The sequence below is a fragment of the Arachis hypogaea genome, chromosome 4 (assembly GCF_003086295.3).
Source record: "Arachis hypogaea cultivar Tifrunner chromosome 4, arahy.Tifrunner.gnm2.J5K5, whole genome shotgun sequence".
In the NCBI taxonomy this organism is placed as follows: domain Eukaryota; kingdom Viridiplantae; phylum Streptophyta; class Magnoliopsida; order Fabales; family Fabaceae; genus Arachis; species Arachis hypogaea.
In genome coordinates this window covers 4,049,992-4,077,851 of record NC_092039.1, presented here as the reverse complement: position 1 = coordinate 4,077,851, position 27,860 = coordinate 4,049,992, and the positions used below count along the sequence as shown (strand labels likewise).

Here is a 27,860-nt window from a genome sequence, read left to right as displayed (position 1 = left end):
AGATACTTGAGAAAGTAAGAAGAAAGTAAGAAAAAATTTCACTGTACATAAAGTGTGAGTGTTTTCCAAATTTAGGAATAGGACTTTTCCAAAAATAGCCTCCAAATGGTGTATTGGGGGATGGATGAGTTTGGCAACCAAGGCATGCAAGAGCTTCATTCAAATTTCACATGGGGTATGCTGAGTGATTGAATAGGAAGATTGAGAATAAGAGTTTTGCACAATTTTAAGGGTGACAGGGGAAGTGGGGCTATTTATGAAGCTTCACCAAGAAAGAGTACAATTCTCATTTCTCACTTATGTAATGGCCCCTTTCTTTATAGCACTATAGCTACTACATTTTAGCATGCTATGGGAAATTAATAATGCAACTGCAGGTGTTGAGAGAACCTTTGACAACAATGGAATTTTTTCTCATCTTACAATTGTTTTTGTTCTGTATGTATGTGTGTATACTTGGGAAGTTGGAAGATGCATGCATGTCATTCAGATTTCACTCACATGTCTTTAATTATTATCATTACTATTGTGACTGAATACATTATTGTAAAGATGAAAATGCTATAGGTTTATATATTCAAGCATTTTCTAATTTATTTATATTTTATATATCTTTACTTCTTTCTTTATTCTTTGCAAAAGGTTGCCAAATATATAATAAATATTTAGCTCAAAAACATGTGGGAGAGAGCTCATGAGTTTTATATAATAATTAACAATTTGGTACCTTACCTAGCTTCTTGGTTTTTCCTCAATTTTCTGTTTCTGCCAAGCTAAAAGGAGAAATAATTTTTTCCCTTATGGATTGAATTATGTATTTTATATTAATAAAATATTTGATTTAGCTACTTATTATTTCAAAATTCCTATACAAGTATACAAACAATATATAATTGAATGACATTATAAAACATCATTATATAACAATTATACCCTTTGCTCCAATGTGAAAGCTTATGCTAAGAAAACATTTTTGTATGTATATTGAGTAAGCTTCCCTCTTCTTTTTTTTGTCATAATATATTGAGTAAGCTTATGCGCACATGCGCCCATAGTTATTGTGAAGAAGCTGTATCACTAAATATAAATCTTTATAATTTGCCACTAAATTTGATGATTAATTAGAAATGTATTTGTTAGGTTTTTTTGCTTTTGTTTTTTTATGTGAAAAAAAAAAATTCAAATGTTGGTAAATTGAAATGGCTGAGATGGGTTAAGTTTGAGTGAGAGAAGTTTCATTTATAAAAAAACACACAAAATACTAGAAAAAGAGAAGAGAGAAAGTTATTTTCACATATATACAAAGCTGTTTTTGTAAATTGATCGCTGTAGATTTATTAACCGTTGGATCGAGCTCAAATTTGGATAGTGTATTTTAGACACCTGGTTCTTTGTTTTCACCGTTTGAAAATTTAATTCGATATCTGTAACTAGAGATATTAGCTACACACAGCAGTTCTATATTTATGGTATTTTTATGTTCTTGTTTTTGTTTTGTAAATTTTGAATTTTGGGTTGTTTAGCTTATTATATGCACGTTTTGTGGAATAATTTGTGATTTTTTTGTATCCTATTTTTTATTATAGCGAAACTATTTTATGATATTAGTAACTCGTAATTTTTACTTCTCACCTTGAATAAGTTTTTTACGTTAAAAATTTTGGTGTATTAACTTACTTCTAATTTTTTATTTATGTGATTTTTTTACTATTATTAAATATTATTATGCTGTTATTAATATTTATTGTAAATAAGTATGATTGTTATTTTAATTTTTGTAAGTAGAAAATTGTGTATTTTATTTTTATTAGCATCCTGATGCTTTGATGCTTTATAAATCAAACGCATTAACTGTAGATGAGTAGTGAAGTGCAACATAGGCCATGCCACATGCACTATGGACTAGGATTATGGTTCTAGATTTTGATGCCCCTAATTTCGTCACACGCCCATAACTTTCCGTTATTAAAAATCTCAGACTGAAATTTTACATGCGTGTGGATTTTGTAAACCAAAGACAAATTATGACAGACTTTGTATGTAATCTAATGTAACATGAAATATAATAATAGTTGGAACTATAAGATACTTATTCACATGGCATTTTCCTTTGCGAGAGTAGATAATAACGTAAATAGATAACCGTTAAGGGTTTGAATTGTTAATATAGAGAGTGAAAAAAAATTAACGAAAAGAAAAAAAAAAGTAACGGATTGTTGGATTAAAAAATTACTGTGACTAGCAGTGAAAAATATAAATAGGATTAGGTTTGGATAAAGTTGTTCTGTTTTTTTTTTTAATTTTTTTGGATCTTTTCTTTTGAGTAAATAAATGTTTCTTTTTATGCTGAAAATTTCTTTTCTAAATTTTGAGATATTTTTAAGTTTTAAATTTTTTTTTTTAGGGTTGGGAGAGGGAGAAGAGGACGTGACGGACGCAATAGGGATTTGTTTTGAAGAGCACGAGAGAAATTACAGATGAATACACGGTATTGTGAGAAGAGAAAGAAAAAGAAGATGAAAAAAAAAAGACAAACATACGTAACACAAATGGTATTGTGAGAAGAGAAAGAAAAAGAAGATGAGAAAAAAAAGACAAACATACGTAGCACAAATACCAAGACGCATTTTTTAAAATTTAGAAAGTTAGTTCAAGTGAATTAATATCCTAATTGATGACCTAATAAAGTTAATATATTTTTTTGTTATTAATTGGTGTTTTATTACTCTTTTATAGGAAATTTTTTTAACTTTAAATTTAATTTAGAAAAAGAAAAACAAAGGTTTAAGCGAGTAATGCTTTTTCTTTATTATTACTTTGAATTCCGCTAGGAAGCTTTTTTTTATATTTAAGTTAATATTAGTCAATTCTTTTTTTATACACTAAAAATACTAACATCAGCATTATTCGAAAAATAATCTTACTAAGCAATTAAGAGAGGTTCGTTTTTGTCAATTTCTCCCAACTTCTATTGGGTTGGACTCCAGAGTCCATTTAAAAAAAATATACATTTGCAAAAGACACCTCTATTTAAAAGACATGTCCACAAAAGACACTTTCATTAGAAGACACATGTATAAAAAGATATTTTCTAAAGATACATGTATAAAAAGACATCTCTATTAGAACATTCATAACCCACATCAATGGATGATGCATTCGTTCTTTCTTCTCAAAATATACTTCCATCGACGAAGCCGTCGGAAGATACGGAATTTGTTCGCGGCTTCGGGACGATGTCGAGGGATACACGTTCGATGGCAATCTGGTGATGGAACACGCATGAGTTTTCGCGATAACAAGTTTTACCGTCACAAAACAGCGTGCACCAATGAACCAGTGACGCAGCGGTTATTGCGACTGGAACGACAGCGCCCCGCAGCGACAGCGAATTGGCACCTGGCGAGGAAGATGACCACAACCTGCACGATAAAAGCTTCTGCCGAAGCAAAACGGTTGCGCACCAAGAAACCAGTGACATGGTGGTTGTGTGCGCTGCAGCGACAGCGAAGTGACACTGATGGCAAAAAAGAAGATGCCGCGATAATAGGAGAAAGACGAACGCTGATCAGTGATTACAATGACTTTGTGGACGATTACTCAACACAATCTTTATTATTCAAATTTCTCATTAATATTATTTTTTAAAATTTAAATTTATTAAAATAATTTAAAACTATTAATTATTAATTGAATTGTCAAAAATTCAGAGATTGATTTTGGTACCCAATACTTTTCCATACATATAAATGAATCCACCTGAAAAGAAAGGAAGAAATTCCATCCTAAACTGAAATCACAGACATAGAAAGCATCAAAGGTTTCCTCGTTACCATGGAAATTGTCATATATATGTATAGTTGTCGTCTAGCTGACGATGAACGTGAAGGACGAAATTTAAGTTTTATTCATTAATTACTATGCTTATTAACGTGTATATATAGTTAGATTCCACTTTAATTAGCTAGGTTCAGTTTGCTTTTCTACCAAGTTATTGGTACAGTTTATTTATGATTGTTCCAATCCTCTGTAGTCTACATAAGCTACGTTTTAGAAAAAAAAAAAGTATGCTAGATCCAATGCAAGATCAATCAAACAAAATAATAATCTTATAATTTAGTTTTGCATAATTTAGTAATTTTGAAAATACTAATATTCACCGTAATTAGTTACTCGAGACACTCTAACGCAAATTCTCAAGACAAAAGTGCTATTATTATTATTATATTATTATTATTATTATAAGAAAGATTATTGAACTTTATTAATAAAAAAGTCTAAGTATAAGAAACAACAATTATAGTGATCCAGTGCTAGAAGAGGAGAAATAGGGAAGAGATTGTGAATTTGTGATGGTAGAATCCAAAGTGATGATGAATGATGATGGTTGAATTAGAGAGAAGGTGAGTGCTCCCTAAATGTGACAATTCGAACCTTAGTAAAGATTAAAGAGAAGCCCCCCTAGGATATTTTTTTTTTGTGTGTTCAAAACCCAATACAACAAAGAGTTCTTCAAAAAAATATATATATATAACAAAAGAGACACTATAGTTGTAAGGTTATACTATTTTTTCTTTGGTACACTTTAACCCTTTAAGTATGTTATATGTATATATTTTAAGTATTTATCTTTTTACTCCTCTCATCATACATTTAAGACATACAAATAATCTCCATAAAAAAAAAATATACAAATATTCAATAGTATATATAATATTTTTTAATAATATACAATTTTTTAGTTATAGAAACCATATACATTATTTTATTGAAACAATTCTATTTAATATAAAATTGTCAAATCTAAATTACGTTATCACTAATTTATTTTTAATTAAAATCAAATTTATAAAATTAATTTGATATAAATCCTCATGTGCAAACTTTAATCCAAACATATTAGAAAATCCAAAGGAAAAAAAAAACATCCATAACAAAAATAATTTTCGTAACTGTTGCTGGGTTCTTGTTACGATAAACGGAAAAACAAACAGAGCTCTCTGCATCTGGGTCTCAGGAAACGAAGAAATCCCTCTGATCCAATTCTCACTTTCATCATCGCCATCGGATCTCTCTTCAATCGCCGTCCTCCGCCGTTCTTTCCCGTCGCCGCCGCTGGTAAATCCATTCAACACCTCTCTTCTCTTCCATCTTATTTTTCCCTCCTTTCCTTAATTCCCGGATCTGTTGCAACTAAATTGAATCATCTTACAGTAGCTCCAATTGGTTCATGATAGAACCCTCAATGATTCGCATCTTCTATTTTTCAACGGAGAATTTTACAGAAATTTGTGCATTTCAATATTTGTATCATGCACGTAGGAATAACTAGGTATATGATTGAATTGACACTGATATCTGAAAGAGCTTCATTCGTCTCCGTGAAATTTGATATAGCAATGTTAGACAGAAGGGAAAAAAAAATTACCTTTTAATTTATCTTTTTGTGTCTGGTAATGTTGTTCAATTAGATTTGTGCATTGCCAAATTGAATATTGAAAATTTTTGATACAACTGTTAAATTAGAAAGGGGGTATTTGTATTTTAGTTGAAGTGAGTTTGGTTCAAGGTAGCTTACAAGTTACAACGCTTGCTTGTACAGAAAGTCTGAGTGCTGTTCTCGCTTTCGGAATTGTGAACTTGTTGTGAACACATAAGCTATCAAGTGAAATAGCATGAGCTTCAGATTCTTCTGTTTCTGAAGATTGGGAAGGGAAGTGTATTAAAGTGAGCTGCAACGATGTTTTCACTGTTTTATGGTCTTTGGAAGTATCTGTTCAGTAAGATGGAGCTTCACGTACTCATTCTGGGGATTGACAAGGCTGGGAAAACAGTAATGCATATTTCGAATGCCATATTTTTACAAAATTGTTGAACTTTGTTATGTTTCCCTGAGTTGCTGAATACATTAACTTTACAGACTTTGCTGGAGAGGATGAAGTCAGTGTACTCAAACATAGAAAGCCTTCCTCATGATCGAATCGTTCCAACTGTGGGGTTGAATATTGGTCGTATTGAAGTTGCAAATAGGAAACTTGTGTTCTGGGACTTGGGAGGTCAGGTATGGGCATATGTTAGAAGGATGAATGATTATTAATTTGTTTGGTTCCATTTTGAGCTGCTTGTTTAAATTCTCTTATTCTACAAGTGTAATGTCTAAACTAATAATCATCTACGTAGTTCCTGACATGTAAGTTTCATAGTCTCCCTGAAACAACTAAGTATGATTAATGGAAGAACAAGAAAATGCTTTACTTTTCAGAACTTTCTATGAGTAAGTTGTTTATACTAGATGGCTTAGACTTCTCTAAATTATACTCACTGTATATTTGAACTGTCACTAGAACTAGTGATTTGGACAATCAGCATTACCTTTTGCATATCCGAAACTTGATTTTATTTGTTAAATTTGGCAAGGCTGAAGGAGATTTTAGAATTGAGAAATTTGATCCCGTAAGCATAAAGAACTAATTCATTTCTTCAATTTTAGTAGTAAGCCTGGCAGGAAGAGTAGGTATAACTTGATGCGAAACTTGCACTGCTCTCGCTTTATCTTGTGTTTCTTCCCGTATTCATGTTTTTCTTTTGAAAAGAAATTATCTTGTTGAATTGGATTGTTGATGGGGGATGGGAAGGAGGATATATATTTAAGGTACTGATGCAAGTTCCTCCTGTTAGCCTGGTCTTCGCTCAATCTGGGAGAAATATTATGAAGAGGCGCATGCTGTGGTCTTTGTTGTAGATGCTGCCTGTCCCTCAAAATTTGAAGATGCTAAGTCTGCACTTGGTTAGTTTGACTTGGTTGTAGTACTTATATAGTTCTATAAGGCATTGGCTTGGTATTGAAATAATACTAAGTATGTCAATTGTGAAACAAAACCAGTGATGCAATAACTTATTAAATGGTTTATTTATCAGAGAAGGTGCTTCGGCACGAGGATCTACAGGGAGCCCCTCTTTTGATATTAGCTAACAAACAGGTGTATATCTATTGTCTCCCTTTCAATCATTTAGAAACCTTATAGAATGACTAAAATTTTAAGGAATATTGTAGTTCTAATGCTTATTTATGTTGTACATATTGAATGTCTCATTTAATTTCCTTCAACCTCAAGGTACCAGTTATGCCCATCTGGGAAATTGGCAGAATTATAGTAGCCACTTTCTTAACATTCTTGTGATTGCAGGATCTTCCGCAAGCAGTATCAGCCGACGAACTTGCACGTTGTCTAGATTTAAAGAAGCTGGAAGAAAGAGTTCACATGTTTGAAGCTGTGTCAGCCTATGATGGGTAAGTTGGGCAGTTGTATGATCGTATCAACTTTCCAAAGTTGATCCACAACGAATGATAATCAATTATCATTTCAAACTTTTACCGAAGACAGATATCTGAGGTACTTTTGAAATGATGCAGGATTGGAATTAGGGAAAGTGCAGAATGGTTGGTTGAAGTGATGGAGAAGAGTAAGAGGACCGAAATGTTGAGAGCGCGGGCAGGTGCAATGGGTCAGGGTCCTGCCTAAAAAGGTCTTACAATTGAGCCAAAGCTGTTTTTCTGTTACTTTATAGATATGTAAATCCAAACTGGAGTATACAGGATTGAAATTCATTTAGGAAAAGGAAGGGAAAAGAACAATTTGGAATTCAACTGAGCCTTGAAAAATTATGTCTTGTTAACATGTAATACAAACAGTTTCATATGAGAGGCTCAGCCTCCATTATTTCATAGAGCAAGTTTCCTTCAGACATGCCCCAAGAATCAATCTGTCAGGTGCTGAGCTGGAGGGTTTTCTGCTTCTGCCACAGTGCATCGTTTTGTCAACCCTAGATTCTGTGCTACTTATTTGATTGAATTTAATTTACTTTTCTCTGTAGCATTGTATAGGCACTGCACTGCCATTCAGATCAATTGATGAATGACTTTCCATAAACAAATTAAATTTGTATTGAAGATAATGTATGGTCTGTCCATTATTTTTGCCTTTTACAGTTCTGTACATTTTATCATTTTTCTGCCAGAGTTTGACTCTTACATGCAGAGGTGGGTAACTTTGCTCCTTGCATATCAAGTTGGCAGGAACAATTTAATGAACTGCCATTGATTATAGTCTAGTGATTACAGAGTCTATAGGCTTTGAAATTCGGTAATATAATGTTAATAATCTTTGCTTTTTATTTAGATTCTTATGTACCTGAATGTCACCTGAACTATCAACCAGTGAGCGTGTCATTGTTATTTGCTTCTTAATTTAGGTATGCCGAAATTAACGATTAAAACCCTGTACTAAACCTTTAAGTTGGAGCAAAATAAGCTTGGTTATTTTGTAGTCAAATAATATTCAAATATTCATTTCAGGCCTCCTTGTTCAACTATACTGATAAGGTTTCTATGTAAGACTAGATATAACCCGTGTCTTTGCATTTGTTTTTGTACAGTTAAAAGTTTTTCTTTCAAGAAGAAAACAAGTGTCACTATAATTTCCGAAAAATAAAGATAAAAGGGCCTACACATGTTTTTATATTATGATAGTAAGCAGAAATGCCTTAGTACTAGCCCAAAACATTAGCATAGTAAATCCTTAGTTTTTAGCTATGATTCATTGTCTGATTTCTTTGTATATCATCCCAAATGACCGGGTATCATAACACAAACATCACTTGAATGCAAATTCTCATTCATGTTGAGTAATCATCAATTATTGCCATTTGCCAATCAATAACACACAACAAAAGGAAACTAAAAGAGCAAGAAGTTAAAATGCCAATTTCTTACACAACATACTCAACTCTTGTACAAACAAACAAGAAGAGTTACAATGAAAATTCAGCAAAAATCTGGCCGGTTTTGCTTTCGAACGGATATGAAACCCTTTTGCTGATCCCTGAAGACTCTGATCTCAGAAGATTCTCTCAAATCCTCAAGGCTAATATACTGCTGCTTAACCATCCTCATGGAATCACCACCTATGTCATGAATCCAAATATAAGGATGGGAAGTTTCATCATAGTAATAGAGCAAGCTCTTCAATCCACCTCCATTGCCGCCACTCCTACACGGCATATAAGCCTTATATATTCGCTTACTTTCCACCCTCTTTGATGAACCCGGCTTCAAAGTGTGAACCTTCTTCAATATTGATCCCACCCTTATTTGCAGCTCCACCGGCCGGTCACTTAAATTCCATATCCTTGTCCCTAATCCATAGCCTTGAGTCCGGTCGCAGCAGCTATCGAAGCAACCACCGAGAGATCGAAGGCTGAAACCTCTCACTTTCCCCATGAAGGACACTAAGTCCTTCTTGGTCATCTTAAGTTTCTAGGTAGTGTTATGTTACTATGCTTTTGTGACAGAACTATAGAAGATTCAGTTATTTATATAACAACATAAAAACATGCCCTTGTAATAAAGTGAGTTTCTTTATTTCTATTGTTAATTACTTTTGTCAATGTACCAAGTATCAAGGATCTTTAAACTCTTGCTTGTGGCTCAATCAAGATGCTTGTAAGCGTTTTAAGAGGCTAAGATCATAAAATATCAAAGATAAAAGACTATTGATATAGAATAATGTTTATCCCTTCCATCAAGAAAATGGTAGGGTCCCCTTAAACGCACCAAATTCAACACAAGACAGTGGGTGAGTTTTCTTGCACTGACAAAAATGTATAAAATTTCCAGAATCAAATTATTTCTTTTTTTTATTCTTTTTTGAATAGGAGGAAAAACAAAATCACGCTATTGGCAACTATACAAGGCAATTCACATATTCATGATGATGCAGCATATGATGGTGCCTCAACTTTTATTATTAGTGTCACTTTCTTTAAACCAGTTTTCAATGAAAAATTCTCCTCCAATAAAAATTTCATTCCTATGGTAGGTATTAACCTCTTAAAATATATATAATGTGAATCATTAAGCATGGAAACAGAGGAAAGTACAAAGTTATGATACTTGAATTAACTTAAATATGCATGCTAAGCTATGACATGCATGGCAGTGCAAGTTGGCAATAATAATCTCATCATATTATGATGTTCACAATTCAGTGGAAATATTCCATATCAAGGGACAGATCTTTTAGTCATCAATGACAACTATAGATTTTTTGTTGTGACCTACCTCTCTCCTTCTTAGAAAATTATCCTGAGATCCACTTATAGAATATTTCCTTCACATGTGAATGAAGGATAATGTTGCAATTCTTCATCTTTTGCTATGGTAGTTTTCACCTTATGCGTTGCTTGTGATTCCTGATTTATTTTTTTGACCCATAATCATATATATTAAACTTGGTTAAACAAATTACACTTGGTTTTTTTTATTCAATATAATAATAAAATGATTCTTTTACAAAATTTACACTACTATTGACAAAAATGTCCAGCAGGGGCACTTGAAGAAAAACCATATATATATATAGACACACACACACAAATTGGTCTTCACTTAAGTTAGTTGTGTATTTGGTTCATATATATGTGCATCTTGTGATTCCTTTCTTCCCTCTCTTAAACGACGACAAACTTTTTCAGGACATAATCCTAGATAATAAGCAATCATAGATAAAGTTATACACTCACTTTATGCGTTTCTTCCATTTATTTATTTATTTTGATGTGGACGCTTCTTTCAAATTAATACAGCTACGGATGCACAAAATATAAGAAAGTGAATGATTGGGACAACTTCCCATCAATGTGTTAACCTTGTGAAAAGAAAAAAAAAAGTTAGGTAATTTGTTTAGGTAAGTTTTCAAATATACCTGGAACTTTAATTTTAATTAATTGAAAAAGTATATGGAATCAAGAGGTAATCAGCCAACAAGTAAACAAATTAACTAATTTATAATTATATTTAATTAATTTTATTTATTTTTAATTTATAATATTTGATATTAATTGCTTCTCACCTCAAATTAAAATTCTGAATGATACGTTGGAGAATTAGGGACGGAGATCACGGAACTCTGCTTCCAACAATCCCGATTCTTAGTACATGAAAAAAATTATAAAATATATAAAAGAACATCCATTTAGTATGAAAAAGAAACATTATAATATTTGGTAGAAGAAACATCCTAATGCTTAATATAAGCACCATCCATGTAGATGTTTTGGATTCATTCAGAAATATTTGGCTGGTTTTTTTGCTGATACCTTTTTGATTCCTAGCATTGTTCTTAATTAATATATATATATATATATATATATATATATATATATATATATATATATATATATATTTTATAATTGAAATCAACGATTAAAATTATTAAAACAATATTTGGTACACTTGAAATTCTTTTGTTTATTTTTTTTTATGAAATAAATGGGCAGTTTTTATTTTTATTTTTTAAGTTATTTAAGATATGATCAATGAATTATTACTATATATATAAAATAAGATTCAAAATCTCCTTACTTATTTAAACAAAGAAGTGAGCTTATCACTTGACGTTGGTTATAAATAGTGGCAACTGTGCAAAACTTACAGATCAGCATGTGAATCAACAGAAGTAAAGAACACTAGATTTTCCCCTTACTTTGAGAGTTTGAGGTGCTACTGCTACACAGTAATTTACTATACGAATTTTCGAATATACGAATAAATGTTAAAAATTCTTTAATGTAAATTTGAACAGAGAACGGTTCATTATTCGCATTCATAAGTCAATACTGCTTACACAACTAGCCAACTATTTCACGATTTGTGCAATATCGATGGTGACAAAGAAAGTAAGAAACACTAAGGTTTCTGAGGATAGGATTGGCCATTTTCCAATAAATTCGAAGATCTGCAAAATTGTAGTGAGCCAAAGACAAGGATAAAAAGAATGATAAATTATATTGACTTTCCCTGAAATTAACAAATATTACATACATTCTTTAATTTGATTCTTTTACGTTCACCTCTCCATGCGAATTGCGAAATATAAAAATATCGTATTAACATCATCTAAATATAATGTCACCTACCTTCCAAAAAAGTTGGTGTCACATTAAATCAAGAGTACTATGCATACTATCTAACCTCATGAACATAATTTAAGCTAATATGTTGCTATGTCTCGATAAATCTTAGGAATGTTTTCGTCAAAATAAAATACGGCGAGAACTTTTATGTATTAATTTTCACTCAATTTTTATCCCAAACCACGGGAATACTTGGGTATATTTGATTGGATGGTGAAAAAAGAGTTAAATTCCATACCCTTAGCTTCTCATTTTCAGCAGTCAAAGATTTCAATGAAATACATATGATCAGCATTTTAAAAAGGTAGAGATTTACGCTGAAAAGCAAGAGAATAGAAACATCAATATAGAGCCACAATATATTGTGGGAAGTTACAAAATAATATTCTATCATGGGATGAGCCTAGCTGCTGCTGTTAGACAAAAAGATAATCAGTCAATGATCTCATCATCTTGATTGTAAGGATTACCAATTTTTGTCAAACTATATTTCTAATGTTGGGACTGTACAAAACAAATAAATAGGAGCAGGAATATCCTGCTTCAGCATTGGATTTTTAAAAAAAAAAAAATGAACACAACTTCTAGGAGGTTGGGTGGACAAAAAGAATTTACACAAAAAGGGATTTTACTTTTCATGGTCGTCTTCTGCAGAATCTTCTACCTTAATTATCAGAGGTTGGTTGAGATCTGTGGATGGTTCAGCTACAACTGGTAATACCGGCGAGGCTGCGATGCCATCAATCTCTTCATTTTCGGCTAAGGCTTTGTCTAAAGCAGCCTTGGCAACTCTAGTAACACATATCATCAGAACCACTGCAGAGAACCAAAATTAACAAAGCTCAGTCTTGATCAGATAAAAAATTGGAATCCTAGTCTTATTTGATACAACTTTCCAAATGAAAATGCTTGTAATATCCAAGCATCTGCAAGCAATGGCAACTGCTGGGCAGCTGTGAGAGACAGAAAGCTCACCAGCCTTCCCAATCAAAGAGAAGAAGAGCAAAAGAGGAACAAAATTAAGAACATGATCTCCCAATACTCCAAAATACCAGAGGTTCTGATATCTTGTTTCAGCTAACGTTTAAATGCTGCAGAATCATATTTGCCCCGAATGCTGGGGAGTTTTATGATTTTTTTTAAAAAAAAAATTGAGTTTTGTCCTGTTGTTGATGTTGCATATAAATATAGCATGTACAATGGTGTGGTGCGTGTCACATTCACCCAGGCTAATGAAATTATGAAAGTCACATTGCAACAGAAGTTGCACTGTGCATTTGAGCAGCCCCATGCAATCGGTACTCTCTGTTTTTAACAAAAACAAAAACAAAGAAATGGGAGGAGAAGAAACCTCCCATAATATATTCTATATTCATCCGAGACTTTCATAATCTATATATTATTAGAAAAACAAACTAGGGACATATCTGTCATTATGACCCAAGATAGTGTTCAAGATAAATGCATCACTAGAGGGAAAGCAACTTACCGGATATCAGGAGGCCACAAATGATAAAAGCCTGCATTCATGAGAGAAAGAGACACGGGTTATATGCATGATGAGACAAAGCACACCTAAATGATCCAGTCAAGAATGTAAACATGCCAACTTCCAAGGTATCTCAGATGTTCACCAATAAAGATACAGGATCATAAAGAACGACAGGATAGTATATCTTACCCAACGGGTCTTGGAGAATTCACCCCATCCATGTGTCACGTCAGAAAGATCTTTCAAAGTTGTTCCAACATAGACTAGTGCCAGTGTTATTGGCTGCAACAGTAAAAATATTAGGCATTAACGCCTCAACCTTGAGTTGCTTTAGAAAACAGACTTTTACTTTTGAGGAATGAAAAGTTAATTAACTTTGAATGGATATACTAATCGCATTTTTTAATTCATTAGTTGTTTGATTATGTGGAGTACACATTTTATATCACTTAACAGAAATGCATTATTAAATTAACGCCTCAATATAGTAGATAATAAAGAGCAAAGAAAATACCATCATTCCTAGCCAGGAAGCCAGCATGTACTCCCCTAATGAAACAGGAGTCACCGACAGGAGATAATTCAGCATATTAAATGGCAGCAAAGGAACAAGCCTAAGTAGCAATACAATCTGTAAGACAGATAATTAAAAAAAATGAAAATAAATCAGTTGAGAACAAATAACAGAAAGGAATGCCTAGTCACTAAAACAAACAGCAATGGTCATCTTGAGCAATGACTATAAAATGTGATGAAATGAATTTTACAGACAAGATAAATGGGGAAAACAAAAGGATCATCATATGTTAAACACCAAAAGACTTGAAAATTTCAGAACACTATTATATTATATATAAAACCTACAAACCTTAAAGCCAGATCTCTGAATTGCAATTGCCACTGATCTGAACTGTGGATAATCCTTCAACTTAGAAACAACAAATGATCTCCCAATCTGTATAAATCCATGATAAAGATATATAAATGAAAGATAAAAACTATGCAGTGAGAAAACACATGGACTAAAATGCAGCTCAATTAGAAAGATGAGGGGATTGCCAGAGTCATATATGAAGAAGAGCAAGAGAAACAGTGCATATTGCAATAAACTAATTTCAATAAACTAAACAACAGCAAGTAGTGGACCAAAATTTCTTTTTTTGGCAACTGCTTATCAACATGTTAGTTAAAAAACTTACTGTTCTACCAAGAAGGAACGCAGCTCCTGCACCCACAGTTGCACCGATAGAGTCAGCAATAAAGCCTATTGGAAGCCCAAAAAGATATCCACCGCCAAGCTGAAAATGAAACATCAAATAAAGCAACTTAATTAAAGAATGAAAAGAAATAAATAAATGGGGGCCATGCACCGCATACTAAAAGTCAGTAGACACATAATAAAATCACGTCTAATTGAAATAAGAATTGACAAATTCAAGTCCTCATCGAAAAAGGAAATAAATTGCATTAACGCAGCCAACTTTTAAAAGTTCTGTAGGAAATGACAGTATGTCAAAGGCTCTTACGGTGAGCACTGAAGCTGGAACTGCCAAGACTGTCAAAGGAATGTAAGCAACAGCCCTGAAAAATACCAAATAAACAACGAGTTTAAAAATAAGCCAACATTATATTGTATATGTTGTTTTTCTGTAGACACATAGTTTAGACAAAATATTTAAATGACTATGAATGCTCGGGCTGTGAACAATCTCCTCTGGAAACAAGTTACAGTTCAATTACACTTGCGCTCCACTTCACCCATTCCGACCTTCATTGGTTGTTCAAAGGGAAATGAAGAATAGCTTAGGTGTATATGACTATATGACCTTATCTTGAAAGATCAAATGGTCATACTCACAAAATAAAAGGAAGATACAAGTCATACTACCCCTAGTTAGCTTAATCACTCTCCTAGCCCTTAATTTGATTCAATTTTATCGCTAATGTTTAAAATAAATTTCAGTTTTACCCTTAATCTTTTGACACCAATTGAAACAACTTTCACAGTTATGATGCTATTACATATCAAAGTCCAAACAAACAAACACAAATACATACGCATACACAAGTTTTAGGGATCATAAATTAAATCTACTCACAGTACAACAGGTCCCCAGGGCCCAAGATCACGCTCAACCCATAGCAAAAAGTCCTTCATCATCTGCAGATCACAAAACCGTGAAAAGATTCAGAATGAATCCAGAAACAGATTTATTTTCTTAATTTTCCACCAACGTAAATCCAAAGGCAATCCAGCCACAAACAACGCTAGCTCAACATTTCACATTTCAGAAATGCTACTCGAATAAAAATAGAAGCAATATCCAGAGACAAAAGCGCGTTAATCAAAACACGGAAATGGAAATGAAGAAATAAAGATTGGATGAATACCTTTTCGATGGGGAGAGTGAAGCAGGCGGTGACAACGGCGGCGATGAGGAGGAGGAAGAGGGAGATACGGAGGGCGGCGGGCCATGAGAAGGCCATGTTGAAGAGCCTGCGACGCCAACGCCTGCTGCTGCTGCTGCACTGGTCGTCGTCGTCGTTGAGATCCGACCAATCTTGCTTCAACGAAGAGCGAGCCCTCAATCCCACAAGGTTTGCCAGATTTGGAACCCTATATTTCCCCCAATTTTTTTCTTTCCTTCTTTTTTTTTTTAGCACTACGCCTAAAAATCCAACAATTTTTTCATTTTTTATTTTTATTTAATCCAGCAATGGTAAAAACGAATAGCGTGGTTTTAGGTCTTGAGTTTGGATTGTTTCCTTGCCTATTATTGTGTTTTTCCCTCTTTTGCGTCTCTGTAACTGCAACCACTTTTTTGGAGTTAATCACTGAGATAGAAGCCAAGAAGAGACGCACAAGGGAACTTCGGTTGGTGCTTCGGGGTTAATTTTGTAATTTCGGTCCATTCTGTTTGCTTATTCGGGCATTCTTCTACGTCCTACGTGTACCGACAATACCTCTGCTCTTTATGTGCGAAATAAGCAATTCCGTACTTCCTCGCTATTGAAACTTAAAAGAGAAATACTAAAAAATTTTTAGAATTTATCATTTTTTTGTTATTAATTCAATTTTTTAATTTAATAATATATTTTATCTTATATTTTAAGTTAAAAATAATAAATTATAATCATTTTCTAATATTTTTTTTGGATAAAGTAATGGTGCAAACTGCAAAATGAGTTTCTGTAATTAATAGAAGATGGTATAATAAATAGAAGAGTATTAAAAAACTAACACTTTTGTTAAATTCTGACCAACACTTAACTATTAAAAGAAAATTGAATGATTTTACACCATCAGATTCAATCTCAAACCATTAAAAACATAATTAATAGCTAAAAACTACAAAATGTGCTGATCCTAAACTTTCTGCAATAGATAAATAAAGTAGTTTTAATAGTAGTAGCGAAGCTGGAATTCCCTCCCCTTACTTATGTAACTTAGTTTGACATCAGCATGCTATCTTATTATCCAATCTAAGTGACCATCCACTACACTCTACACATGGAGATCGCTTGCAAGAAATAATGAAGCATAGCAAATATATTCTTTAAACTTTGATATATTTGTTTATCATCATCAATCAATAGTAAAAACTGTTTTCAGGAATATACAATACAAACAATCATGGTTACAAGTTACAAATGTATTAACAAGAAAGAATGCTATATCAAAATCCAAGAGTGAAGGCTACCTTGCACATATTGCATTGAGCAGAACATGAACTAACACGAGATCTACAAAATACAGATGACCCATTTGACCATCTCGCCATTTCATCTTCAAAGGAGCCCTTCCATAGTGAACTCCATCGTTGCAACGATTATCAAAATGCCATGGATATGTCATATCAAAGTTATCAATCACGCCGGTTACAATGCCTGCTTCTTTCAATTTCTCTAGGAATACCCCGTTGAACACCTCCATCTTGTTAGGATTGAATGCTAGTGATCTTGCATATCCGCCAGTTGCCACTGTGCTCCGGTAAAAGAGCCTCGGCGGCACCAGCCCCCGATGCCTCACTTTGTTCACAACATCAGCCCAGAATGATGCTGCATAGTCTGCACCAGCAGAAAATGCTCTGATGTTACGCCAGTGGACGCCATCGTGCAAGCCAGAGTTGAGGATCACAGTGTCTGGGATTGTGTCTTCTGAGAAGTACTTCCTCACCAATCTTCGAAATCCTTCATCCCTTAGAGAATCCAATCCAAGATAGTTCTGTGTTTCATTCCAGTGACCATTGAAAATGCTTGTAATCCTAACTTTTTGAGATGGATCTTTTGGGTTCGAAAAATTCATATCAAATCTTCTAGGGACAGCATGTATTTCAGGCAAATCCAGAACGAAATTGAGCATATTTCTTATCGTGTCAACATGATTTGAATCACCCCAGAAGAAAATCCACCGATTCTGTATGCAATTCCAAGCAGACTTGGATGAATACATCTTGAATGAACAGTGTGCTGAGTAAACCCAACCATTGCTCTCTAGGATCCCCAATGAACCATCACACCATGGAGCTTTGCATGGAAAATTCGGTGCTAAGCATCTATATCTACCATCATTACTGATTTGGCAATCATCATTCTTGCCAAGCCTTGTCCACCTTCCACACCAAACATCCCTATCAAAATCGGAAGCTTTGCAAGTCTCTAGTTCTGGTAACTGAGAACTGCTGTTGTAGAATCTAATTGCAACTTTGAGAACCACACGGTCATAGACAAATCTCCATGGAGTGAATTTCAGACCTTCAAAGTGTCTATAAAGCAGAATTATAGTCAGATTGTAAAGCCCTTCGAAATCTGGATGAACCTGAAGTGAAATTGTATAAGAACCATTGTTGAAATCCTTCACCAAAGGCCTAGATTTCCATGATTCCCCTGAAAGATCAGTCTCAAAGTAATCCCCACCTAAACAGCGAGGCTTCCCAGAATCATCCAATGCTCGAAAAACGAATTCATGCACATCTCCAGCTGATAGCTCTATCACATTCTTCCCACCATCCAAACCAGGAACCGAAATCCCCACCGTCTTAGAATCTCTACAAGGTTCCCCTCCAGGGGCTAACCATCTAGCTAAAAGATTTGAAGTCAAATTTGGCTCCAATTCACTTGAAATCCAACTTGAATAATGCCCTAATTGAACTTGGTTCACCACTGGGGTTTCAGAACTTCCATTTTTATCAAGCTTTTCAGATACACAGCTAAAGTTCCTAGCACAAACTAGTTCCACTGACACAGAGTGTGTAATGTTAACATGATTATCATAGGAATCAAAGTTGCTAACATTGGTTTGGTTCTTTTGATTGAAACTAAATTGGGGGATAAAAGTGGAGTTTTCATGGGAATGAGACCTTAGAGAGAGAGAATCTTGATGATACCTCCAAGCTTCAATGATGTTCCTAACAGTGCAGCCATCAAAACTCCAAACCACAACCATTCCAACAAAAACAAAAGCAGTAAGCAAACCAACCCGCCAATTCAGCATTAGATTGCACCACCACAGTGTTCTATGACTATGATTCTCCACTTTCTCCGCCATTAGAGCAAAAACTACAAACTTCCAACTCCAACACCGCGATACAGTAGCAACAAAGCCAAAATCGGATTTTCCAATGCCCAATATAGTAAAGTTGTTAACTTTGACAATCAGAGCAAAAAAGGGTATCTTCAATTGAATTCACAAGAATGATGAAAAGAAAAAAAAAATACAAAATAAAAAACTTCGATGAAAAAGAGAGGAGAAAAATATAGTGGTGCTACTCACTTACAAGGTGGGTTTCAAAATTCAAACTTTCAATGTCACGTGACTCATGTCAGAGAGAGAGAGGTGAATCCATGCAGAAGAAGAAGTCATGGCAGAGTCATGGTATGAGTATGAGTCTCACAACAATGTTATGCATTCATTTTCAATGGCCATAGTCCATATAGAGTTGAGAATATTATTTCAATGATTGAAAAAGTAAAGGTCTTAAAAGGGATTTATGCTAAACTAAAATTTTCACTCTAGTATTTGTTAGGCTACTAGAGTTAACGGATAATATAACTAAAATTTGTGGATGAAAAACATAATGAAATTGAATAAAAATTTAGATAATAATAAAAATAATAAGATAAAATTATAATTTTTAAAATAATAAAAAATAATTATAATATTTTTTATATATTATGAAAATTTAATAATAACAACAACAATTAAGTTTTATCCCACTAAATAAAGTCAACTACATAGATCAAACACGTCATTAAACTTTATTATCTATCATATTTATAAAAAGATCGTATACATATAGATTTCATTTGATCACCTCATATATAATCTTCTTAGTCTTCCAAAGATATAAAAAAATTATACATATTAGAGATTTTATTAATTTTTTATTTTTTCTCATATTTTTACTTATTAATTCTATGTAAAATTTACCATACATTACCAATTGTTTTAACCACTTATATATAACAATACAAATAATAAAAAGTTTAATTTTAAAGTATCAATAGTCCTAATAAAATTACATAAAATACAGATAATTAAGCATTATATCATTATTGATTTTTTCTATTGTTATTACATTGACCATAATAATTACATAAAAATTAAATCCAAATTAAATAAAATAAGATGCACAACAATAATAAAATTAATAATTTTGTTGAATTTTTTATTATTTAATTATGGTAATAAAAATATGGATACTGTTTTGGTCCCTAACATTGAGGGCCAAAATCGAAACCGTCCCTAATGTAATTTTCGACTTAAAATTGTCCTTAATGTTGCATTTCATTTTAAAATCGTCCTTTCTAATAAAAATTTTTAATTTATTCCGAAATTACCCTTACTTTAATAAAAAAAAATATAAAATTAAAAAAAAAAAAGAAAACGCGTTTTGTGGGAGGGAGGCAAAGGGTATACGAAGGGGAAGGGGGAGGGGGGACGGCGCCGGCGGCGAAGCTTGGAGGGGAAGGGGAAAGGACGTGGGGTTCGGGGTTGGGGGAAGGGAAAAGGGCGTGGGGGTGGAGGTGGGGGGAAGGGGAGAGGCGGAGGCGGAGGGGGAAGGGGAAAGGGGAAAGGGGGGAAGGGGACGGCGGCTGTCACTGTCGCCTCGGCAGTTCCCACCGCCGCTGGATCCGTCGCGTGCGTCGTCCTCCGAGGAGCCACCGCCGTCCTTGCTCGTCGTCTCCTTTAGAGCCGTCGCCATCGAGGGCTAGCAGAGAGAGAAACATGAGAGTCAGGATCACCACCTCGCCGCCTCTGCCTCGCCGCCTCGACGCTTCTGCCTCGCCGCCTCGCCGCCTCTGCCTCTGGCTCGCCTCCACTGCCTCGCCGCTTCTGCCTCGCCGACCCACCGCCGCACCGTCGCCCGCCGCTTCTTCTTCTTCTTCTTCTGTGAATTCTGCGAATTTCTGGATTTCTTCTTCTTTTGTTGTGGAATATTATTATTGCTGATTTTTTGTTTTCTGCTTGTTGATTTGTTGATTTGTTGTGGAATATTATTGTTTCTGCTTGTTGATTTATTGGGGGTGGGGGAAGGGAATACGGGAAGGAGGAGGGGACGGGTGGGGACGCTGGGTGGGAGAAAGGGGGAGGCAGTGAGAGGGAGGGGAAAGGGGGAAGGGAGGAGGGGGATGGCGGTGGCGTTGGTGGTAGTGTTGGTGGTGGTGGAGTGGCAATGGGTGTTGATGATGGATGATGCTGATGATGATGCTGATAATGGTGGTGGAGTGGCAGTTGGTGGTGGTGGTGGTGGTGGTGAAGAGGTAATTATGTTGGTAGTGGTGAGGGTATGTTTGTCCAAAAAAAATAAAAAGGACGATTTTAATACGAAAAAAAAATGTTAAGGACGATTCTAAATCGAAAATTAGAAGAGGGACGATTTCGATTCTGACCCTCAATATTAGGGGCCAAAATCGTACTTATTCCTAAAAATATGGACTTATTTCTAAATGTTAACAACATCAGTCCCTACATAATTTATTATCAAAGACTCTAAATAAATTTAGATCTCTTTGAAAATTGTAATCATAACCCATTAGAAAAGAAAAAAGGAGAAAAAAACACACAAACTACCAAAACTACCGCCTAATCTAGAGTTGAGAATATTTTTCAATGACCTAAAAAGTGAAGATCTAAAAAGGATTATGCTAAACTAAAATTTTGATTCTAACATTTGTTAGGCTACTAGAGTTAGCGACACGGCAACTAAAATTTGTGGATGAAAAATACAATGAAATTGAATAAAAATTTAGATCATAATAAAAATAATATGATAAAATTATAATTTTTTAAAATAATTTCATAATATATAATATTCTTTTATATATTATGAAAATTCATATAAAGAAATTATACATATTAAAAATTTTATTAACTTTTTTCATATTTTTACTTATTAATTCTATATAAAATTTACCATACATTAGCAATTGTTTTAACCACTAATATATAATTGAGTTATAATTTTAATGTATTGATAATGTGAAGCGTTTTACACAGTTGTGTAATCACATTCGTTCTTTTGGATAATCATTCATGCGGTTAATGTGAAAGATAATTATTTTTACTGATGTGGCATTATATAATTGAATGCACGTATAAAACTATTTTACACTAACAGTGCATTAAAATTAAATTCTATATGATTTGCTATAAATAAATAAATAAATAATAATATAAAAAATAAACAAATCACTACTTGTTCAATTTTTATTAAAAATGATAAATATCAATTTAATCTTATCAACTTAAAAAGTTATATGATAAGTTAATAAATATCAATTTAATTTTATCATTATGTATAATTTGTTTTTAACGCATGATTCGTTAATAAGTCAAAAATTATAACGAATATAATTTATTTAATTTTGATCAAATAAAAAATTATAATTTAACTAATTTAATTATTCAATTCACCATCTTAACAGCTTTGCTAACTTATCAAATTACATGTAGGACCTCACTCTAATATCTTGTTAATTTTTACTACAAATTTTTGTATGCTCTCACTCATCTATCAATGAATTGCGATTAAACTGCACAAGAGGCCAATCCTGTCAAACTGTGGTCACAATTTTTTCATTGGGTTATCATGGTCTCCCACAAATTAAAAATGTCATACATCATATTTGTGACAAGTGTATGATTAAAATCAAGGTTGTGAGAATCGGACCGGGCAATAGACCCATAAGATTACTGTTTAATAGTTTATTGGTTCGACCAGAATTTACCCAAAATTCAATCGGAATTTAACCGGAGCTCGAACGGGATTCAACTGGAACTCGACCGGGATTCGACTAGAGTTCGATCGAGCCTCGACTGGGGTTTAAATTAACTATTAGATATTTATTTCTTTGGTTCATTAATATTGTTGAGATTAATATATAACAATACAAATAATAAAAAATTTAATTATAAAGTATCAATAGTCCTAATAAAATTGCATAAAATACAGATAATTAAGCATTATATCACTATTGATTTTTTCTACTGTTATTTCATTGACCATAATAATTACATAGAAATTAAATTCAAATTAAATAAAAAAATGCACAACAATAATAAAATTAATAATTTTGTTAAATTTTTATGAGATAATACTCAATTTGGTTCCAAACTTACACGCGAGTCTCAATTTAGTCTTTGAGGTTTTAATTGCTTCTATTTAGTCCCCGAAGTTTATAAATGTGCCTCATATTAGTCCCCGAGACCATTTTTAGTATAAAAACGTTAATAGAGCACTGTTGTAGACTATCACATGTCACGTTAAAACTTGTAAAATAATGCAGTTTTGGTTTTGGCATTTAAATAGCTTGGCATCGTATTACTTATTTTGCTAGGTAAAATTTTAATAAACACCATTTAGGATGTTGTTTTTGGGTTATTTGAGTGCCAAAACCAAAACGACATCATTTTACAAAGTTTAGTGTGGCATCCGGTTGTCACGACAGTGTTCTGTTAACGTTTGTACGTTGAAAATTGTTTCAAGGAGTAACATGAGTTATGTTCACAAAATTTGAGGACTAAATAGAGACAATTGAAACTTCAGAAACTAAATTGAGACACGCGTGTAAGTTCAGGAACCAAATTGAGTATTATCTTATTTTTTATTATTCAATTATGGTAATAAAAACATAAACTTATTTCTAAATGTTAACAACATCAATCCCTACATCATTTATTATCAAAGACTCTAAATAAATTTAAATCTCTTTGAAAATTGTAATCATAACACATTAGAAAAGAAAAAAAGGAAAAAAAAACACACAAATCACCAAAACTACCGCCTAATCTAGAGTTGAGAATATTTTTTCAATGACCGAAAAAGTGAAGATCCTAAAAAGAATTATGCTAAACTAAAATTTTGATTCTAGCATTTGTTAGCGGCACCACAACTAAAATTTGTGGATGAAAAATACAATAAAATTGAATAAAAATTTAGATAATAATAAAAATAATATGATAAAATTATAATTTTTAAAATAATTTCATAATATATAATATTCTTTTATATATTATTAAAATTCATATAAAGAAATTATACATATTAAAAATGTTATTAATTTTTTTCATATTTTTACTTATTAATTTTATATAAAATTTACCATATATTAGCAATTGTTTTAACCACTTATATATAATTGAATTTAATTTTGATGTATTCACAATGTAAAGTGCAAAGTTATGTAATCACATTCGTTCTTTTGGATAATCGTTCATGCGGTCAATGTGAAAGATAATTATTTTTATTGATGTGGCGTTATGTAATTAGATGTACGTATAAAACTACTTTACACTAACAGTGCATTAAAATTAAATTCTTTATGATTTGCTATAAATAAATAAATAAATAAATAAATAAATAATATAAAAAACAAACAAATCACTATTTGTTCAATTTTTATTAAAATTGATAAATATCAATTTAATCTTATCAACTTAAAAAGTTATATGACAAGTTAATAAATATCAATTTAATTTTATCATTATGTATAATTTGTTTTGAACGCATGATTCATTAATAAGTCAAAAATTACAACTAATATAATTTATTTAATTTTGATCAAATAAAAAATTATAATTTAACTAGTTTAATTATTTAATTCACTACCTTAACAGCTTTGCTAACTTATCAAATTATATGTAGGGACCTCACTCTAATATCTTGTTAATTTTCACTGCAAATTTCTCTAAGTTCTCACTCACCCATGAATGAATTGCAATTAAACCGCACAAGAGGCCAATCCTGTCAAACTGTGGTCACAATTTTCCATTGAGTTATCATGGTCTCCTACAAATAAAAAATGTCATACATCATATTTGTAACAAGTGTATAATTAAAAATAGGATTATGAGAACCGGATCGATTAATAAACCGATAAAATTACTGGTTTAATGATTCATTAGTTCGACTGGAGTTCGTCTGGAATTCGACCGGAATTTGACCGGAGTTCGACCGGAATTCGATCAGGATTCGACCGATTTAGTTAAATATTAAATAAAATTATTAAAAAATTTATATATAATTTTGAATATATAAATTTAATAATTTTTAGCTTAATAAAATTCAAAATTTCACAATTTTATATAAAAAATTATCCATAATTTAATATTAAAAGTTCACAAATAACTTTAAACATCAAAATTCATAACAAAAAATAACCAAAACGCACGTAATAACAAACACATAATGTTCTACTATAAAAAAAATATTAACAAATAAGTTTTCAACTAATCAAAGATATCTCATAAAAAATTATAATCATCATTTATTTGTTATTTCTGATGTATGAAATGATTGATGTTGCAATAAAAGGTAAATTGAATCAAGGCAAGAAATGACTTATGAAAAAAAAAAAAACAATGACAAGAAAAAAAAGACACCAAATGAGAGTAATAGATATAGGTCTGTGTTGGAGATGAAAGGGAAATAACGACAGAACTGAAAGGAAATACCACAAACAATGTTATGCATTCATTTTCAATGGCCATAGTCCATATAGAGTTGAGAATATTTTTTCAATGATTGAGAAAGTGAAAATCCTAAAAAGGATTTATGCTAAACTAAAATTATAATTTTAACATTTGTTAGGCTACTAAAGTTAACGGACAACATAACTAAAATTTGTGGATGAAAAACATATAAAAAATGAATAAAAATTTAGATAATAATAAAAATAATATGATAAAATTATAATTTTTTAAAATAATAAAAAATATAATATTTTGTTATATATTATAAAAATCTATATAAAAAGAATTATACATATTAGAAATTTTATTAATTTTTTCTCATATTTTTACTTATTAATTTTATGTAAAATTTGACATACATTAGCAATTGTTTTAATTACTTAAATATAATTGAGTTTAATTTTGATGCGTTGATAATGTAAAGTGTTTTATACAATCGTGCAATCACTTCCATTCTTTTGGATGACCATTCATGCGAACAATGTAAAAGATAATTTTTTTTTATTGATGCGGTATTATGTAATTAAATACACATAAAATTACTCTACTTTAACAGTACATCAAAATTAATTCTATATAATTTGCTAAAAATAAATAAATAATAATATATATAAATAAACAAATCCTTACTTGTTCAATTTTTATTAAAATGGATAAATATCAACTAAATCTTATCAACTTAAAAAATTATATAACAAGTTAATAAATATCAATTTAATTTCATTATTATGTATAATTTGTTTTTAACACATAATTCGTTAATAAATCAAAAATTACAACTAAGATAATTTATTTAATTTTGATCAAATAAAAAATTATAATTTAACTAGTTTAACTATCCAATTCACCACCTTAACAGCTTTGCTAACTTATCAAGTTACATGTTGGACAATAATAATTAACCAAGTTAAAACTTCTATAAATCACCACTTGTATCATTTTTAAGTTAATCAAATTATAACATTATTCTTTGACTAAATCTTAACCATACAAGTGGTATATAAGCTATAGTGCTATACCATGCCATAATGCTTTATTTATTTTCTATTTGATAATCATCAAATTATATGAAATTAACCAAGATACTCCTGATGTAAAAAATGGCCCCTTAGCTTGTTCTTTGCTTTACACTTTACCCTCTCTTTTCTTTTATATCATTATTATTTTATTTTATTTATTCTTCTTGTGAATTCAACCAAACCAACACACACCAAACCCTGTTCTTATGATATTATCGAGTTTGTTACGCGGCTTTTGCTTGAACTCCCGTGTAGGTCGAAGCTTTTAAGTTCTAACAGAAAATTCATTATAGTGATCGTTGATAATTAAAAAGATGAGATGTAATTAATTCAATTTGAAAACAACATTCTAAAAAAAATATGGCTTCAATCATAGAATGGGTTATTTTTCCACTCATTAGTGATTTAAAATAATTATAAAATATAATATTATATTATTTTAAATAATATGATTTAAACTATAACCATATATCTTTAGCCGTGGATGCCAATAAGTGTAAGTTGGCTACAAATAAAAGATGATAAAATAATATATTTTCGAAAGAGGTTACGTTCCCTTCACAATTATTCTACAAGGTTATACTATGCGATGCCGTCCTCTTCACAATTATTTTAGGAGTAAACTATTAAAATAGAAGAATCTTTAATTAAGGTAGGTTAGTTTCTGGTTAACTCATTAATGTGGTTAATAATAAGTAAGTATGTATTAGGGTTTAAATTTTATTTTGTGACAAATTTTTTCAATAATAAAGTTTTAATCCACGACGATTAATCCTTAATTTATTAAATTCGAAGATATCATAAAAAAAAAAAAAAGAATCTTTTAAATTTATTATAAACAAAAGTGTTTTTATAAAAAAAAATTATAAACGATAAATAAATTTTATATTTACAAACTATTTGGACATTTGATCCAAAATGTTGTAAAAATACTTAAATAACTATTTAAAATGCATGTAAGAAAATCAAAAATTGAAATCTAAATTTCATCTCATTTTTAAAAAATATCTTTTTCCATTTACAAAAGATATTTACTTAACCTAAAATGATAAAATTTTAAAAATAAAAATATCATTTTTTAATTATAATTGTAAATCATTACACTAAAATTTAATTTTAATTTTTTTTAAAATATATATTTAATAGTTGAGTTCTTTTATCATACTTTAAAATATTTTAGAGATATTTTTATTACTAACAAATTTAAAAATACTTTAATAATTGTGATACTTTTTATAATTTATTCTTGTTTTAGGGACATAAAAATCTGAAAGAGGTTGGACCTTGGGCAAATGATAAATGAATGGATTCTAGGAGAGAGAGTACCAATAGCGTCGGTGATAAGACCTTAAATCTCATTATTAACTAACACTTATCACCGACAGCTTGCATAAATTAGAAG

The 27,860-nt window shown here is 31.6% G+C and overlaps 4 protein-coding genes across 4 annotated transcripts; 1 reads left to right on the top strand and 3 right to left on the bottom strand.

Moving 5' to 3' along the window:
• Positions 1-4,767: 4,767 nt before the first annotated feature.
• On the top strand, positions 4,768-7,985 carry LOC112795848 (uncharacterized). Its single transcript, XM_025838033.2, has 7 exons — positions 4,768-5,118; positions 5,603-5,833; positions 5,921-6,061; positions 6,679-6,787; positions 6,919-6,980; positions 7,188-7,291; positions 7,415-7,985. Exons 2-7 carry the CDS (start codon positions 5,741-5,743, stop codon positions 7,521-7,523), a joined length of 618 nt encoding a protein of 205 aa, XP_025693818.1. The 5' UTR covers positions 4,768-5,118; positions 5,603-5,740; the 3' UTR covers positions 7,524-7,985.
• Positions 7,986-8,654: 669 nt separating this feature from the next.
• Positions 8,655-9,452, bottom strand: LOC112795847 (uncharacterized). The gene has a single exon (XM_025838032.3). The coding sequence runs from the start codon at positions 9,305-9,307 to the stop codon at positions 8,825-8,827; it is 483 nt and encodes a 160-aa protein (XP_025693817.1). The 5' UTR covers positions 9,308-9,452; the 3' UTR covers positions 8,655-8,824.
• Positions 9,453-12,284: 2,832 nt separating this feature from the next.
• LOC112795846 (uncharacterized) lies at positions 12,285-16,492 on the bottom strand. The gene is made up of 9 exons (XM_025838030.3): positions 15,857-16,492; positions 15,565-15,626; positions 14,992-15,046; positions 14,665-14,763; positions 14,334-14,420; positions 13,980-14,096; positions 13,655-13,747; positions 13,463-13,493; positions 12,285-12,789 (listed from the first exon to the last, which is right to left on the bottom strand). The coding sequence occupies exons 1-9, from the start codon at positions 15,950-15,952 to the stop codon at positions 12,602-12,604; spliced, it is 828 nt and encodes a 275-aa protein (XP_025693815.1). The 5' UTR covers positions 15,953-16,492; the 3' UTR covers positions 12,285-12,601.
• Positions 16,493-17,018: 526 nt separating this feature from the next.
• Positions 17,019-19,391, bottom strand: LOC112798336 (uncharacterized). Its single transcript, XM_072234873.1, has 2 exons — positions 19,243-19,391; positions 17,019-19,111 (listed from the first exon to the last, which is right to left on the bottom strand). Exon 2 carries the CDS (start codon positions 19,011-19,013, stop codon positions 17,163-17,165), a length of 1,851 nt encoding a protein of 616 aa, XP_072090974.1. The 5' UTR covers positions 19,014-19,111; positions 19,243-19,391; the 3' UTR covers positions 17,019-17,162.
• Between the last annotated feature and the right edge of the window lie 8,469 nt (positions 19,392-27,860).